The 14,843-nt window shown below is 39.1% G+C and overlaps 1 protein-coding gene across 1 annotated transcript in view; it reads right to left on the bottom strand.

The window, feature by feature from the left end:
• Window positions 1-14,843, bottom strand: part of GAB2 (GRB2 associated binding protein 2) — a 192,365-nt gene that overhangs the window by 47,301 nt on the left and 130,221 nt on the right. The window contains exon 2 of the mRNA XM_025419517.3: window positions 8,206-8,506. Coding sequence (XP_025275302.1) covers window positions 8,206-8,506 — 301 coding nt within the window. The remainder of the gene's footprint in view (window positions 1-8,205; window positions 8,507-14,843) is intronic.

The following is a 14,843-nucleotide window of genomic DNA, read 5'->3' as shown; positions in this document are numbered from 1 at the left end:
CTGTATGTTAACCATATCTGAATTAAAATAAATCTTAAAAACTAAAATGGATCATGCTACCTTGCTAATTTAGCCCTCAAAAGGTTAATATTAATGTATAGATGGTGCTTTACTTTCTAAATGGTCTGTTGTTGGTGACTTAGAAACTTTCTGCTTTTCCCTCCTGCTGGCTATTTTGTGACTTACAACAGCTGTGATAAACAGGTCTGTGAAGCAGAGCTAGGACTAATGAGGAGTTAGAGTGCACAGCCCACAGATGGAGTTAAAGCCTTGGACTGGAGCCCCGGCAACACTCTTTCTGTACTGTTTAACCCTTAGCATCCGTACCTGTGCAAGAGGAATAATGTTGCTGCCCTCTCTTATTTTGTTTGCTTCTTTACACTCAAAGGAGACTGCAGTAGTGTTTTGTTGTCTGTAAATTCCTCTAAGAACACCAGATAGTTAAATCATGTCCTGCTCATCCTGACCTAGAAATAGAAAAATCATCACCGCCACAACCACTACAGGGAAAACAGTGAACCATGCAGCTAGCATTCATATTGTGCACCTAGCCATTTCTTACCTTCCTCCCAACAACTGATAGGGAGCACCACCTCCACTTTATAGATGACAAAACCTCAAAGAGATAAAGTTACTTATTCAGTACCAAAGAGCAAAAAAATTGCAGGGCTGGGGCTCAAGCACAGCTAATGTGCCTTTCAGAGTCCATGTGGGAGTGGACAGAGTAGTTTCTGAATACATAAGGGAGGGAGGGGACAAAGGGAAGGAGGAGTCCTCAGCTCAGAGGACTCAAAGGCATGAGGGCTTCCTAACAGTGCATGGCTCCTGAGTCCATGAATAATTCATCAAAGCTCTGTGCTGAGAGCTGGTTCTTTTTGTGTGCAGTGCATCTGGTCAGGGACAGCTGCCCACCACTGGGCCACAAATGTGAGGACTTGGACCCGCCTGCTCATAAACACAGCTTAGAGCTTTCTGCTCCCTTACTCTGGGGACTGAAGGCTATTTTGATTCCCAGAGGAAGATGGGGTTCTTATTTTTGCTCCTGTGCTTGGTGTGCACACTGCCCTTCCCCCAAGCCCCACAAACAAACACTAAACTCCACACATGTGATATGAAACCTTCTTATTCTTGGAATTGTTTTTTCTTCCTGTGCTCATCCCTGATTTCCTTTTGTTTAGAGTTCTCTATCAAGAGGTTGTTTTTTCCACCCTTATGTCAATATTCAGATTCAGTTTCACTCCTGGTCTGTTCTTGATCCTAGACGCTTCTGGCTAGACTATGAGAGGAATTGGAGGGTGGCAGTATCCAGAAGCTGGGGGTGGCAAGAAGGCTTTAAAAGAAAAGACTCCATCTGCCACAGAACCTCTTCCAGATGAAAGTGAAAAACAAGTTTTTTTTTTTCCTTTTTTTCTTTTTATGGGTCCCATCACAACTCTTACATAAAGAAAGAAAAATAGTGTGTGCTTGAAGGAGCCTTTCCGGAGGAAGAAATTTCTCCAGGTCCAAGCTGCGAGCAGGGATACTGTTTTGCACACCTTCAGGAGATAGCTCTACAGAGAATATGATGCAAATACTCCTCTGGGAAATATGGAACTCCAGAGGCTGCTGGGGGTCTGGGCTCTGTCTTGGTGAATCTATGGATTGGAGAAGCAGAGTCATTGGGCAAGAAGATAATTTTATCTCTATTCAACAAAGGGAAACTGAGACTTTAATCATGTGACCTGTTCATCTAATTCCAGAGCTGTGATCTGAACTCAGGTGTCCTCACCTCCAGCTTACAGATTTACTGATAGAGTGTGATGGGTGGATTAAAGTCCCAGAAGTTACTAAATTCTTGGAATATTCCAGCCGAAGTATTTGAGCAATACGGGTTGGTGAGAAGGGAAACCTGAACCGGCTGGAAGGAGTCAGAATGTGCTTCCAGTCCAACACATAGTGTCCATGGGAGCAAAAATGCTTGGGCTTGGTTCTGGCAGATGTCAGAACCAAGAGGTCAGAGGCAAAGAGCATATGATAATGCAAGGTCAGATCTGGGTTAGACTACACTCCTGGCTCTGTCATTTTCTAGCTATCTATTTTGAATCAAAACTGCTCCTACCACAAAGGATTCCTATGAATTTTTAGTGAAAATTTATGCAGTAGAATAGATGCTGAATATATATAGCTCCTACTGTTTTGTGGCCACTGGGGTTTAGGTGTCAGTACAGGGTTCTTTCCACACAAGGTGGCTGCTGATGTAGGCACCTCAGAGACTGGATTGTTCTCAGTAAAGCCCAGCAAAATGAGAGCAGTGTTGTGTTAAGGAAGCCTCAGGGACAGATGACAGTTGCATACGCCATGTGAATCTGGCCAAAGTGGGTGTAAGGACAAAAAGCTGGAGTCCTGGAGTGCTAAGCAGTGAAGAAGAAGCACTCAGTCTCCTTATTTGAAAAAAAAAAAAAAAAAAAATGGAAGCACAGATGATAAAAGTGATTAAATAAGTGAAAGCAGGTAGTCAAATGTTAATTTCCTTCCTGCTTTGTCTTTGATCCTGACTCTCAGCTAAATAATTCCCACTGATTTGGGCGATTAAGCTTTTAATTCTGTATATCTTTATAGATAGAATCCATTTTTAAGAAAGTCCTAAATTAAAACATAACCCATTATGTGGCTGAATCTTTTGACACACCAGATTCTCCTATGAGAGGGAAAAAAAGCCTACTATCTCCCTCAGAAAGATCTCACAAAGAATCCTAAACTTCTGTCGCAGACAAACATCCTTGCTCTGGTAAAGAAACCATCTGGCAACTAACAAAATAATCCCCTTAAATAAATATGTTAAAGGTTTAAGGGAATACATTTTTTTACTAGACAAAGCTGGTGAAAAAATACGGACTTGATCATTTGTTATTTCATTAATACTTTCCCCCCCTCATTGAGCTGGTGGTGCATGGGCTAGGGTCTCCACCTGCGGTGATGCCTGTTATAGCACTTCCCTGTGATTGCCTGGTTAGCAGTCTGTCCCTTCCACTAGACTATGATATCCAAGCACTGGAACCCTACTGGTCATTTTTGTAGCCTCAGTGGTTGTGATAAGGACTGTCACAAGACAGATGTTCCATAAAGGTTTGCTGGATGGATAATTGAATAAAAAATGTGTGAATGGGTGAATGAATCTTTCTACCAAAGAAAGCAAGCCCAGATACTGTGGTTCCACACATTTGTATTTGAATTGTACTTACATCCTATACAGTAAAAGTAAGGATTCAGACAATAATTATTTTTTAAATACATGATTAAAAATATATTTGCACCGAGAGTAATTTTTGTAACATCTCAAGGATGTTTCTCTTGGTAGGAATACCTCTAATCCCAAAAGGAAATAGTAAAATTAAAAGCCCCTGAAAAAAAAATTAAAAGCCCCTGGGTGGCTCAGTGGTTGAGCATTTGCCATTGGCTCAGGGCGTGATCCTAGAGTCCCAGGGTTAAGTCCTGCTTCGGGTTCCCCAAGGAGCCTTCTTCTCCCTCTGCTTATGTCTCTGTCTCTGCCTCTCTCTGTGTCTCTCATGAATAAATAAATAAAATCTTAAAAAAGGCAATTTGCTCATATAGATCAATGGGACAGAATAGAAAACCCAGAAATATACCCACAATTATAGGGTCAATTAATCTTTGGTAAAGGAGGAAATAATATGCAATGGGAAAAACACAATCTCTTCAACAAATGGTACTGGCGAAAACTACATAGTTACATGCAAAAAGAGCGAAACTAGACCACTTTCTCACACCATACACAAAAATAAACTCACAATAAAGATGTAAATGTGAGACTTGAAGTCATAAAAATCCTAGAAGAGTACACAGGCAGTGATTTCTCTGACATTGACTGTAGCAACTTTTTTCTAGATAGGTCTCCTGAGGCAAGGGAAACAAGCAAAAATAAACTATTGGGACATTTTCAAAATAAAATGCTTCTGCAGAGCAAAGGATACATGTCACAAAAACTAAACTAAAGGCAACTTACTGAATGGGAGAAGATATTTGCAAATGACATAGCTGATAAAGGGTTAGTATTCAAAATATATAAAGAACTGATACAATGCAACACCCCAAAACCAAACAATCCAGTTAAAAAATAGGCAGAAGACATGAACAGACGTTTCTCCAAATAAGACATACAGATGGGCAACAGACACATGAAAAGATGCTCAGCACCACAGATCATCAGGCAAATGCAAATCAAAACCACAATGAGATATCACTTCACACCTGTCACAATGGCTAAAATCAAAAACACAAGAAACAACAGGTGTTGGTGCGGATGTGGAGAAAAAGGAACCCTTGTGCACTGTTGGTGGGAAGGCAAACCGATGCAGCCACTGTGGAAAACAGGATAAGGGTTCCTCAAAAAGTTAAAAATAGAACTACCCTACCACATAGTAATCACACTACTGGGTATTTACCACCAAACTACAAAAACACTAATACAAAGGGCTACATGCACTCCTATATTTATTGCAGCATTATTTACAGTAGCCAAATTATAGAAGCAGCCCAAGTGTCCATCTAAAGATGAATGGATAAGGAAGATGTGGTATGTGTGTGTGTGTAGGAATATATATATATATATATAAGGGAATGAGATCTTGCCATTTGCAACAACATCAACAACACGGATGGATCTAGAGGGTATAATGCTAAACGAAACAAGTCAGTCAGAGAAAGACAAATACCTTATGTTTTTACTCATATGTAGAATTAAGAAACAAATAAGCAAAGGAAAAAAGAGACAAATCAAGAAATACTCTTAACTACAGAGAACAAACTGATGGTTACCAGAGGGGAGATGAGTGAGGGATGGGTGAAACAGATGATGGGGATTAAGGAGTACACTTATAATGATGAGCACTGAATAATATATAGAATTGCTGGATCACTATATTGTATTCCTAAAACTAATATAACAGTGTATGTTGGGACGCCTGGGTGGCTTACCAGTTGAGCATCTGCCTTTGGCTCAGGGCGTGGTCCTGGAGACCTAGGATTGAGTCCCATGTCGGGCTTCCTGCATGGAGCCTGCTTCTCCCTCTGCCTATGTCTCTGCCTCACTCTCTGTGTCTCTCATGAATAAATAAATAAATCTTAAAAAAAAAAAAACTGTATGTTAACCATACTGGAATTAAAAGACTTAAAAATAGTTTGCTTTCTGATTACTTTCCTCCCAATTATACCTATTTTCTAAAAAGCTGAGATATTCTTTGGACCTCTCTCTCACATTTATGTTCCTTTGATTCCTTTTTTATTCTCCCCCTCCTTGTCTGTTTCTTTTTGCATGCAATGAGCTTTTATTCCTTCATCAGGAATAAAATGAAGGGAAAACCAAAGTCCATGAAGCCTATAAATGACAAAGATTTGGGGAAAACAGGAAATTCTATACAGGAAACAAAGATTATACCAAAGATTTTAAGGGTAAAATGGGGACTAATAATCCTTCTGCAAGGAAGATGAAAATCAGAGAATTCCTGGAGAGAACACCAATCCAGGCACAATAGACTACATAATTTCAAGGGCCTAGCGCAAACTGAAAATGTATCCCCTTATTAAAAAATTAAGAACTTTGACATAAATAATATTGAAAGATATCTCATGTTTGTGGATTGGAAAAATTACCATTGTTAAAATGTCCAACTACCCAAAACCATTTACAGATTCAGTGAAATCTCAATAAAGATTTCAATGGCATTTTTTACAATAGTAGAAAAAATAATCCTAAAATTCTTATGGAACCACAAGATTCCAAGTAGCCAAAGCAATCCTGAGAAAGAATACCAAAGTTGGAGGCATTACACTTCCTGATTTCAAACTATATCACAAAGCTATTGTAATCAAAACAATATGGTATGACAGAAAAACTGACACACAGCTCAATGGAACACAACAGAGAGCCTCACATGTATGACAACTAATATTTGACAAGGTTGCTAAGCATATTCAATGGAGAAAATATAATAGTGTCTTCAAAATATGGTGCTAGGAAAACTGGGTATTCATATGCAAAAAAAGAAAAGAAACTGGACTCCTATCTTATATCAATCACAAAAACTAACTCAAAATGGGTTAAAGATTTATTTTATTTTATTTTTAAAGATTGTATTTATTTATTCATGAGAGACACAGAGAGAGCCTGAGACATAGGCCGAGGTGGAAGCAGGCTTTCTGCAGGGAGCCTGATGTGGGACTCCATACTGGGACCCCAGGATCACACCCTGAGCCAAAGGCTCAACCACTGAGCCACTCAGGCATCCCTGGGTTAAAGATTTAAATGTAAGACCTGAAACCATAAAACTCCTAAAAGAAAACAAAAAATATTCCTTGACAATGGTCTTGGCAATGAGTTTTTTTGGATATGACATCAAAAGCACAAACAAGACAAAAACAAATAAATGGAACTACGTTAACCTAAAAAGCTTCTGTGCAGCAAAAGTAACAACAAGATGAAAAGCAACCAAAGAAATGGAAGGAAATATGTATTTTCAAGCCACATATCTGATAAGGGGTTAATATCCAAAATACACAAGGAATTTCCACGACTCAAGAACGAAAACGAAAACAAGAACAAATAACCCAGTTAAAAAATGTCCATAGGATCTGAATAGACATCTTTCCAGGGAAGACATTCATATGGACAAGTTACCTGAAAAGGTGCACATCATCATTAATCACCAGGGAAGTGTAAATCAAATCAAAACTGCAATGAGCGATCACCTCGCACCTGTTAACTGTCCATTATCAAAAAGATATGGAGTGCTAGCAGGGATGCAGAGAAAGGAAAACCCTTGTACACTACTGGTGGGAATATACACTGGTATAGGTAGTATGGAAAACAGTATAGTGGTTCCTCAAAAAATTAAAAATAGAACTACCATATGATCCAGCAAGTCTACTTCTGGGTATATAATCTGCAGGAACTGAAATCATTATCTTGAAGAGATATCCACACCCTCATGTTCATTGAAACATTACTTACAATAGCCAAGACATGCAAACAACCTGTGTCCACTAACGGATGAATGGATAAAGAAAATTTTATACATGTAATATTATTCAGCAATAAAAAATAAGCAAGGGTGCCTTGGACCTTCGCTACTCAGAATGAAGTTGTGAAAAGACACTCACGCCTAGGTCCACCCATGAGATTCCTAGAGAGCTGACTTGGCATGGATCTTTGGCATCAACATTTAAAAAATGCTTCTCTTTAGTTCTGTCATGCAACCAGGTTTAAGAACTACTGATTTAGGCTCTGCACCTGCCTCAGAAGAAACCTGTTTCTCAATCATGCCCTAGTTGGAGATGAGCCCAAACAAATATCAGAGAGCATTTCTGCAACTTAAAGGTTAGTTTAAAAAGTTGGCTACTCAGAGTGCGTGGGTGGCTCAGTTGGTTGAGTATCCAACTCTTGGTTTTGGCTCACGTTGTGAGCTTGGGGTCATGGGATTGAGCCCCATGATGAGCCCTGAGTGGAACCCCATGTCCAGTCCTGCATGTGGCAGGGGATCTGCTTGGGGCTCTCTCTACTTCTTCCTCTGCCCCTACCCCTGCTTATGCTCACACACGTGCTCTCTCTCTCTCTCAAATAAATAAATAAATAAAAAGTTGGGCTACTGTGTTGTGAAAGTTAACAAAACCGAAACATAAATCTGTATTTCCCCCTTCCACCTGTCTCCTTCCAAGTGAATACAGAAGAACACTAGGTTAGATATCAACAACAATCACAGAGGACCTCAAACCAAAGGAAAAAAAAAGTGGCAAGTAACTGGGCAGGATGGTCTGATGGTTTGAAATCCACCAGACAGAGGTGGACCAGGAAGGAATCGAGGTGTGAGCCGCCCGTGGGTTGAGAGATAGGTGAGAGCACAGAGTGCTAGAAAGCTGAGGAGAGGGGTGGAAGGTGCAGGGCTGACAAAGTGGGGGGTGTTAAGGTACCCGAAGAAATACCACCAAGTACCTTTAGCTTCATTATAACTTCAACGCATCTCAGACTCCCATTTAAATGTAATTAGGGCCAGGGATCCCTCTGGACCTAGAGTGGCCAAAGAGGAGAGCCTTTAGCTACAGTCTGCTATCCTTGCTCAAAGATCTGAAGGCCTTCATCTTAGCCCCAAGTGCTTAGCCCCCTCCAGGAAGCACCCTGCCCTTTGAGAGAAAGGTTCATGTTTGTTCTCCTACCTGTGCTCTCCTCAGCCTGATTGAAGCCACAGATCTGGCAGATGCTCTGGACCCACTTATTCATGTCCTCCTCTGTCTCAGCCACCAGATAAAAGGTGCGCTCACTGGTCTTGATGTCAAATACAAAACTATCCTGCAGCTCCTTCTTGTTGAAGGTTAGGCCTGCATCCACCTGCTCACAGAAGTTCAGGTTGATGATCCTCAAGGGCTTCTTGGAGTGATCATTCTTGTAGTATTCCAGAACATCCGGGTCACCACTCATCCGGCCACTCCGCAGGATAAACCAGCGTTTCTTCCAGGCCTGGATGAGGAGGAGGAAGAAAAGAGGGAAAAAGTCATTAGTTTTTCAAAGCTTCTCACAGGTGCTCAGAAATCACCAGGTTAAGGATGGAGACTGCTGTACCTGCAGGCCTAACATGGCCCCTCTCTTTCATACTTCCCCGGAGTTTAAAAAATGGAGGATGATTTTAGAATGCATGTTAGTGCAATATTTCACATTTCCTTCTCTTTAGTTCTGTCATGCAACCAGGTTTAAGAACTACTGATTTAGGCTCTGCACCTGCCTCAGAAGAAACCTGTTTCTCAATCATGCCCTAGTTGGGGATGAGCCCAAACAAATATCAGAGAGCATTTCTGCAACTTAAAGGTCAGTTTAAAAAGTTGGCTACTCAGAGTGTGTGGGTGGCTCAGTTGGTTGAGTATCCGACTCTTGGTTTTCGCTCACGTTGTGATCTTGGGGATCATCACATTGGAAACAAGATCTTATCACTGTGAAATGAGATGTGGCATTCCCATTTTTCAGATCAAGAAGTTAGATAGAGACTAAAACATTTCAGAGCAGTTATTCCTTAGGCTAGAATACAGACCCAAACTCCCAGTACTTTAGTTAAGTGGAACTTGCAAAACCACAGCATTTCAGTATATGGACAGGGACCCCACCGAGGCACAGTGAGTTGAAGCAATGTCACACCACAGCAAATAGCAGAAAAACAAGTCCTCCAATTTTTAGTATATTGTGCTTTTTACCAAATATGATGCCTTGGAAGAATCACATAGAAAGCCTTCTAAAACTTCTCTGAAGCACCTAAATTTAGGACTTTTTTCACTATCTCTCTCTCTGCGATAGCCCAAGTACTTATAATAGGGCCTTCCACATATTAAGCACTCAATATGTATCACTGAGTAGATAAACTCCTTGTATCATTCCACATGAGGGAATTTAACACTTAATTACATATTCTCTAATGTTGTCTTCTGCATTCCATCTCTGCAACAAGACTGCCTAATCTGTGAGCAGACGCCATTACAAAGTAGTAAAAAGATGTTACATGGAAAAGGGAGCTTTGGGGTGAGTCTATGTTTAACCACTGACTTAGTGTACCATCTGCAGATTAAGTCATTTACTTTGGGGCTTGCTTCATGTGTAGAATGAGAATCAACATCACCACTATCTGCCCTACCTGCCTGCCAGGGTTTTTCATCATGCAAATGCACCTAGAGAGCACTTTTCACAAGGCCCTGAAGCAATACAAATGCCAAGGACTGGATTACTGGATTGCAAATGGGCCCCCAGATGCAAAAATCCTACTACCATCACCTATCCTATGATTTTCTCTTGCTTTTTTGGCAACAGTCTCTGAACTTCTCTCTCTCTCTCTCTTTAATAAACCCCCAACATGTCTACTCTATTGTTTCGTGAGAAAATAGAAGCAATTATGAGAATTTACACATGCTCCAGCACCAAATTTACTGACCTGCCTGCGTCTAAAGCAAAGCAGTAGCCTGTTACTTGGGAGCATGCACAGTCCATCTGATCTAAAGCCAACATTCTTCCATTTGTGAACCCCCTCTCACCTATAAGAAGACTCCACTGTATCATCCTCCCATTCCCGAAATCGCTGCATCTCCCCTTTCTCCTAAATCATTCCCATCAGGATATGCTAGGAAACATCCCCCATGCTGGGAAAACAAACTTAAAGCTTGACTTGAAGCCACATTCCCCTCCAGCTCTGGCTCTATTTTCTGAGCCACCTTACAGTAAAACTTCAAAGAGTTCTCTATACTACTGGATCTTTATTTCCTCTCTTCCCATTCTTTTTTGGAAAGCAATCTAGTCAGGCTGCCCACCCCTACCACTGACATAACTCAACAAAGGTCTCAAAGACTTCAAGGCTGCTAAAGCAAATCTTGAGTTTAACTTGATCTCTCAGCAACACCTGATAACGGTTTATTCTGTTCTCTTTGAAGCACCTTCTTCCCTTGGCTTCAGAACTCACCCTCAATTCCCCTACTCCCCTGGCTTCTCTTTTTCAGACTCCAGTGCTGCTTCCTTCTCATCTCCCTGACCTCTAAATATTGGAATGCTCCCATGCTCAATTCTCAGACTCTTTCTCTTTTCTCTCTACACCCATTCCCTAGGTTATTTGATTCAGTTTCACAGCTTTAAAAACCATCTACTTGCTGTAATTCCCAAATTTATTCCTCCCGCCCAGATCCATCTATTGAATTCAGAAAGTCTTACAATCCAACTCTTCACTAATAGGCATCTTAAACCCAATGTGCTCAAAACTCTTGATACCCTCCAAGCCTGTTCTTCCTGCAGTTCTTCCTGTCTTAGTTCACAGCAACTCCAGCCTTCCAGGTGCTCAGACCAAAAATCTTGATGTCATCATTGACTCCTTTTCACATTCTACATCTAATCCAGCAGCAAATCCTGTCTGTTCAAACAGTTCAAAATATATCTATACTCTGGTACCTTTGCATCTCCACAGTTATTCACTTGGTCTAAACCACCATTTTGTAGTCTTCCTGCTTCCACCTTATCCTGCAATCAAGACTCAACATGGAAGCTGATATAAATCAGATCATGTTACTTCTCTGTACAAAATCCCCAAAGGCTTTCCATCTTAGAGTAAAAACCAAAGTCTACAAAATGGCCAGTGGGTCTGCCAGGACAGTCATCTCTCTCCCATCCTACATCTCTTATGCCATCTTCTGCCACACTGGTGCATACTTCTGCCTCTAGGTGTTTGCTCTAGGTGTTCCCTCTGTGTGGAATACTCCTCCCCCAGACATCTTCCCTTCAAGTCTCTCTATTCAAATGTCCCATCATTGGGAGGGGAGGGGGAACCCAACTCTAAGACTCTCTTTCCTCCTTACTCTGCAATACTGGTCTTACTGCTACTTATCTAAAATATCACATTTTTGTTGATTTTCTGTATCTACCTCCCGAAATGTAAGCACCAGGGCAAGGATTGGTTCTTTTTATTCCATGCTGCATCTTCAATGTTTAGAATAGTGCCTGACATGTAGCTGGTTATTAATAAATATGTGCTGGATTAATTGACTACTCATTTTCTTACATGAACTCCTTACAGCATCTAGTAGGTTACAGGGATATAAATAGTGCCTAATAAGCCTCAGAATTAAATAAAGATATAGACAGATAGTATAGAGCTGAGGAAAATTAAAAAAATAAGCAGTATTTATTTATAGTCACCTAAAATCTTGCCCAGGCCACTGCTTATAGAACTCTATGTGTGCTTGTGTGCATGTGAATGCAGCAGAAGCATGCATATACAAGTGTGTGGGTAGCAAGGGGCATTTAAAAAAAATGTATTGCTAATAGTTTAACTTGTGTTTCAGTTCACGTGTTCCCTTTCAGTGCCTGTCTCTGTAGAAAGAGCTGTCTCCAAATCAGTCGTGTGCAGGTGCAAGCATAAACATACACAGACACACCCTCATAAACAAGTCAAAGGTGTTTGCTACAGATAACATCGGAGCCTGTTAGGTTTTGCTTCCAAGGAAGTGGTGCAGGCTGATAAATGACTGCTTATAAAATACTGATAAATTTATGACAGAGCAGGCAAGACTGTCTAATCTAGTCTGAAACTCACATCCCTCATCTGCCACACCATTTTCTCTCCAAGTCTATGCAAATTAAAAAAAAAAAAATCAAACAATTGAGAACCACATATAATCAACTCCAAAAAGTCTAGCTCCAAGGACTTCCCTGATTCTCTAAGCCAAAATGGACCTCTACATCCTCTGAACCTTCATACACTTTTTATGTACTTTTTACAACCTGTCATTTTTTACAACATATTACAGATATTTTGGTATTTGTTGTTTCTTTCCAAGTAGATTATGAACATCTATTCTTCTATGAATCTTTATGGTAGGCATTTGCGAAACGTTACTAAGCAAGGGTCTTTATTGCTGAAACATTCTCTCTATGTCTCTGCCTCTCTCTCTGTCTTTCATGAATAAATAAATAAAAATTTTAAAAAAGAAAGAAAAAACACATGGTCTTATCGGTTGATGCAGAAAAAAGCACCACTTTTACTCAACACAGCTGCTGAAAGTCCTAGTCAGGGTAATAATGAAATAGACATAAAAGGCATACAGATTAAAAAGTAAGAAAAACATTGTCCCTATTTGCAGATAACATAATTTTCCACATAGAAAATCTCAAGGAATTTAGAAAAAATATATTCAAAAAACTCCTGGTACTGAGTGAGCCCATTAGAGTCACAGGATACAAGATGAACATATAAAAATCAGGTTGCTTTTGCAGACTAGCAGTGAACATGTGAGAAGAGAGAATAAAAATAAAATGCCATTCATAGTCTATTTTTTAAAATGAAATAGGTATAAATCTAACAAAATATGTATAGGACATGTATGCTGGTGGCTATACAATGCTGATGAAAGAAGAAAAAAAACAAATGGAGAAGTATACCATGTTTATGGATTAGAAGACTCACCATAGTACATATCCCCAAACTGATACTCAGATTTGACACAATTTTTATCAAAGTCTCAGCAAGAGTTTTTTATAGATGTAGACAAAATTACTCTAAAGTGTATATGGGAAGGCAAAGAAAATGCAATAGCAGAAACAATTTTGAAAAGGAAGATAAAAGAGAAGTTAATTCATTAGATTCCAAGAATTATCATATACCTATAGTTCTCAAAATGAATGTGGTGTTGGCAGAAGGACACACACATAGAACAAAAGAATAGAACAGAGAACCCAGAAACAGATCCACACAGATATGCCCAACTGATTTCTGATGAAGATGAAAAAGCAATTTCCTCAGTGGAGGAAAGATGGTCTTTTCAATAAATAATGTTGAAGCAATTGGGCATCCATAAAGAAATAAATGAACCTCAATTTAAATCTCATCTCTTACACAAGAACTAACTCAAAATGAATCATGAATTAAATGTAAAACTATAAAACATTTAGGAAAAAAAATGGAGGAAATCTATCAGATCTAGGGCTAAGCAAGAGTTCTTAGACTTGACACCAAAAGCATAATCTATCAAAGGGCATGCTTATAAATTAGATTTCAATGAAATGCAAAACTTTTGCTCTGCAAAAGTATTTGTTAAGATAACAAAAAGACACAGACTGAAAATGAAGGGATGAAGAAAGATAATCCATGCAAATGGAAGTGAAAAAAAAAGAGCCAGGATGGCAATACTTGTATCAGACAAAATAGATTTTAAAATAGACAGTAACAAGGAACAACAAAGAAGAGTATTACATAAAGTAATTAATCCAAAAAGAAGATAAAACAATTGTAAATATTTATGCACCCAACATAGGAGCACCTAAACACAGAAAGCAACCACTAACAGACATAAAGGGAGAAATTGATAATAATAAAATAATGGTAAGGGACTTTAACATCCCACTTACATCAATAAATAGATTATGCAGAGAGAAAATCAATATGGAAACAGTGCCTTTGAATGCACAAGAGACCTGATGGACTTAATAGATATGTACTGAATATACTATCAAAAAATAGAAGAAGACACATTCTTTTCAAGTGCACATGGAACTTTCTTAAAGAAAAATTGTATGATAGGCCACAAAAAAAGTCTCAATAAATTTAAAAAGACTGAAATCATATCAAGTATCTTTTCTGACCACAACAGTAGGAAACTAGACAATAACTACAATAAAAAACAAAATAGAGGTGCCTGGATGGCTCAGTTGATTAAGTGTCCAACTCTTGATCTCAGCTCAGGTCTTAATCTCAGGGTGTTGAGTTCCAGCCCCACACTGGGCTCCATGCTGGGCATGGAACCTACTTATAAAAAGCAAAACACTAGAAAAACCACAAACACATGGAAGCTAAACAACATACTACTAAATAACCAATGGGTTTACAAAGAAATAAAAAACAAAGTAAAAAAACACATGGAGACAAACAAAAATGAAAATACAATGGCCCAAGATCTTTGGGACACAGTGAAAGCAGTTCTAAGAGGAAAGTTTATAGCATTACAGATTTACTTCAAGAAATAAGAAAAAATCTCAAATAAATGATCTCACTGTACATTTGAAGGAACTAGAAAAAGAAGAACAAATAAAGCTCAAGATTAGTAAATGGAAGAAAATAATAAATACCATAGTAGAGATTAAGTGAAGTGGAGATGAAAAAATAGTAGGAAATATGAATGAAACCATGAGTTGGTTCTTTGAAAAGATAAACGAAACTGATAAACTTTTAGTCAGACTCACCAAAAAAAAAAAAAAAAAAAAAAAGAGAGAGAGAGAGAGAGGGCTCAAAACTAGAAATGAAGGAGGAGAAATAACAATCGGTACCATATAAATACAAAAG

Source organism: Canis lupus, chromosome 21 (assembly GCF_003254725.2).
Source record: "Canis lupus dingo isolate Sandy chromosome 21, ASM325472v2, whole genome shotgun sequence".
In the NCBI taxonomy this organism is placed as follows: Eukaryota; Metazoa; Chordata; class Mammalia; order Carnivora; family Canidae; genus Canis; species Canis lupus.
This window is presented reverse-complemented; position numbering and strand designations above follow the sequence as displayed.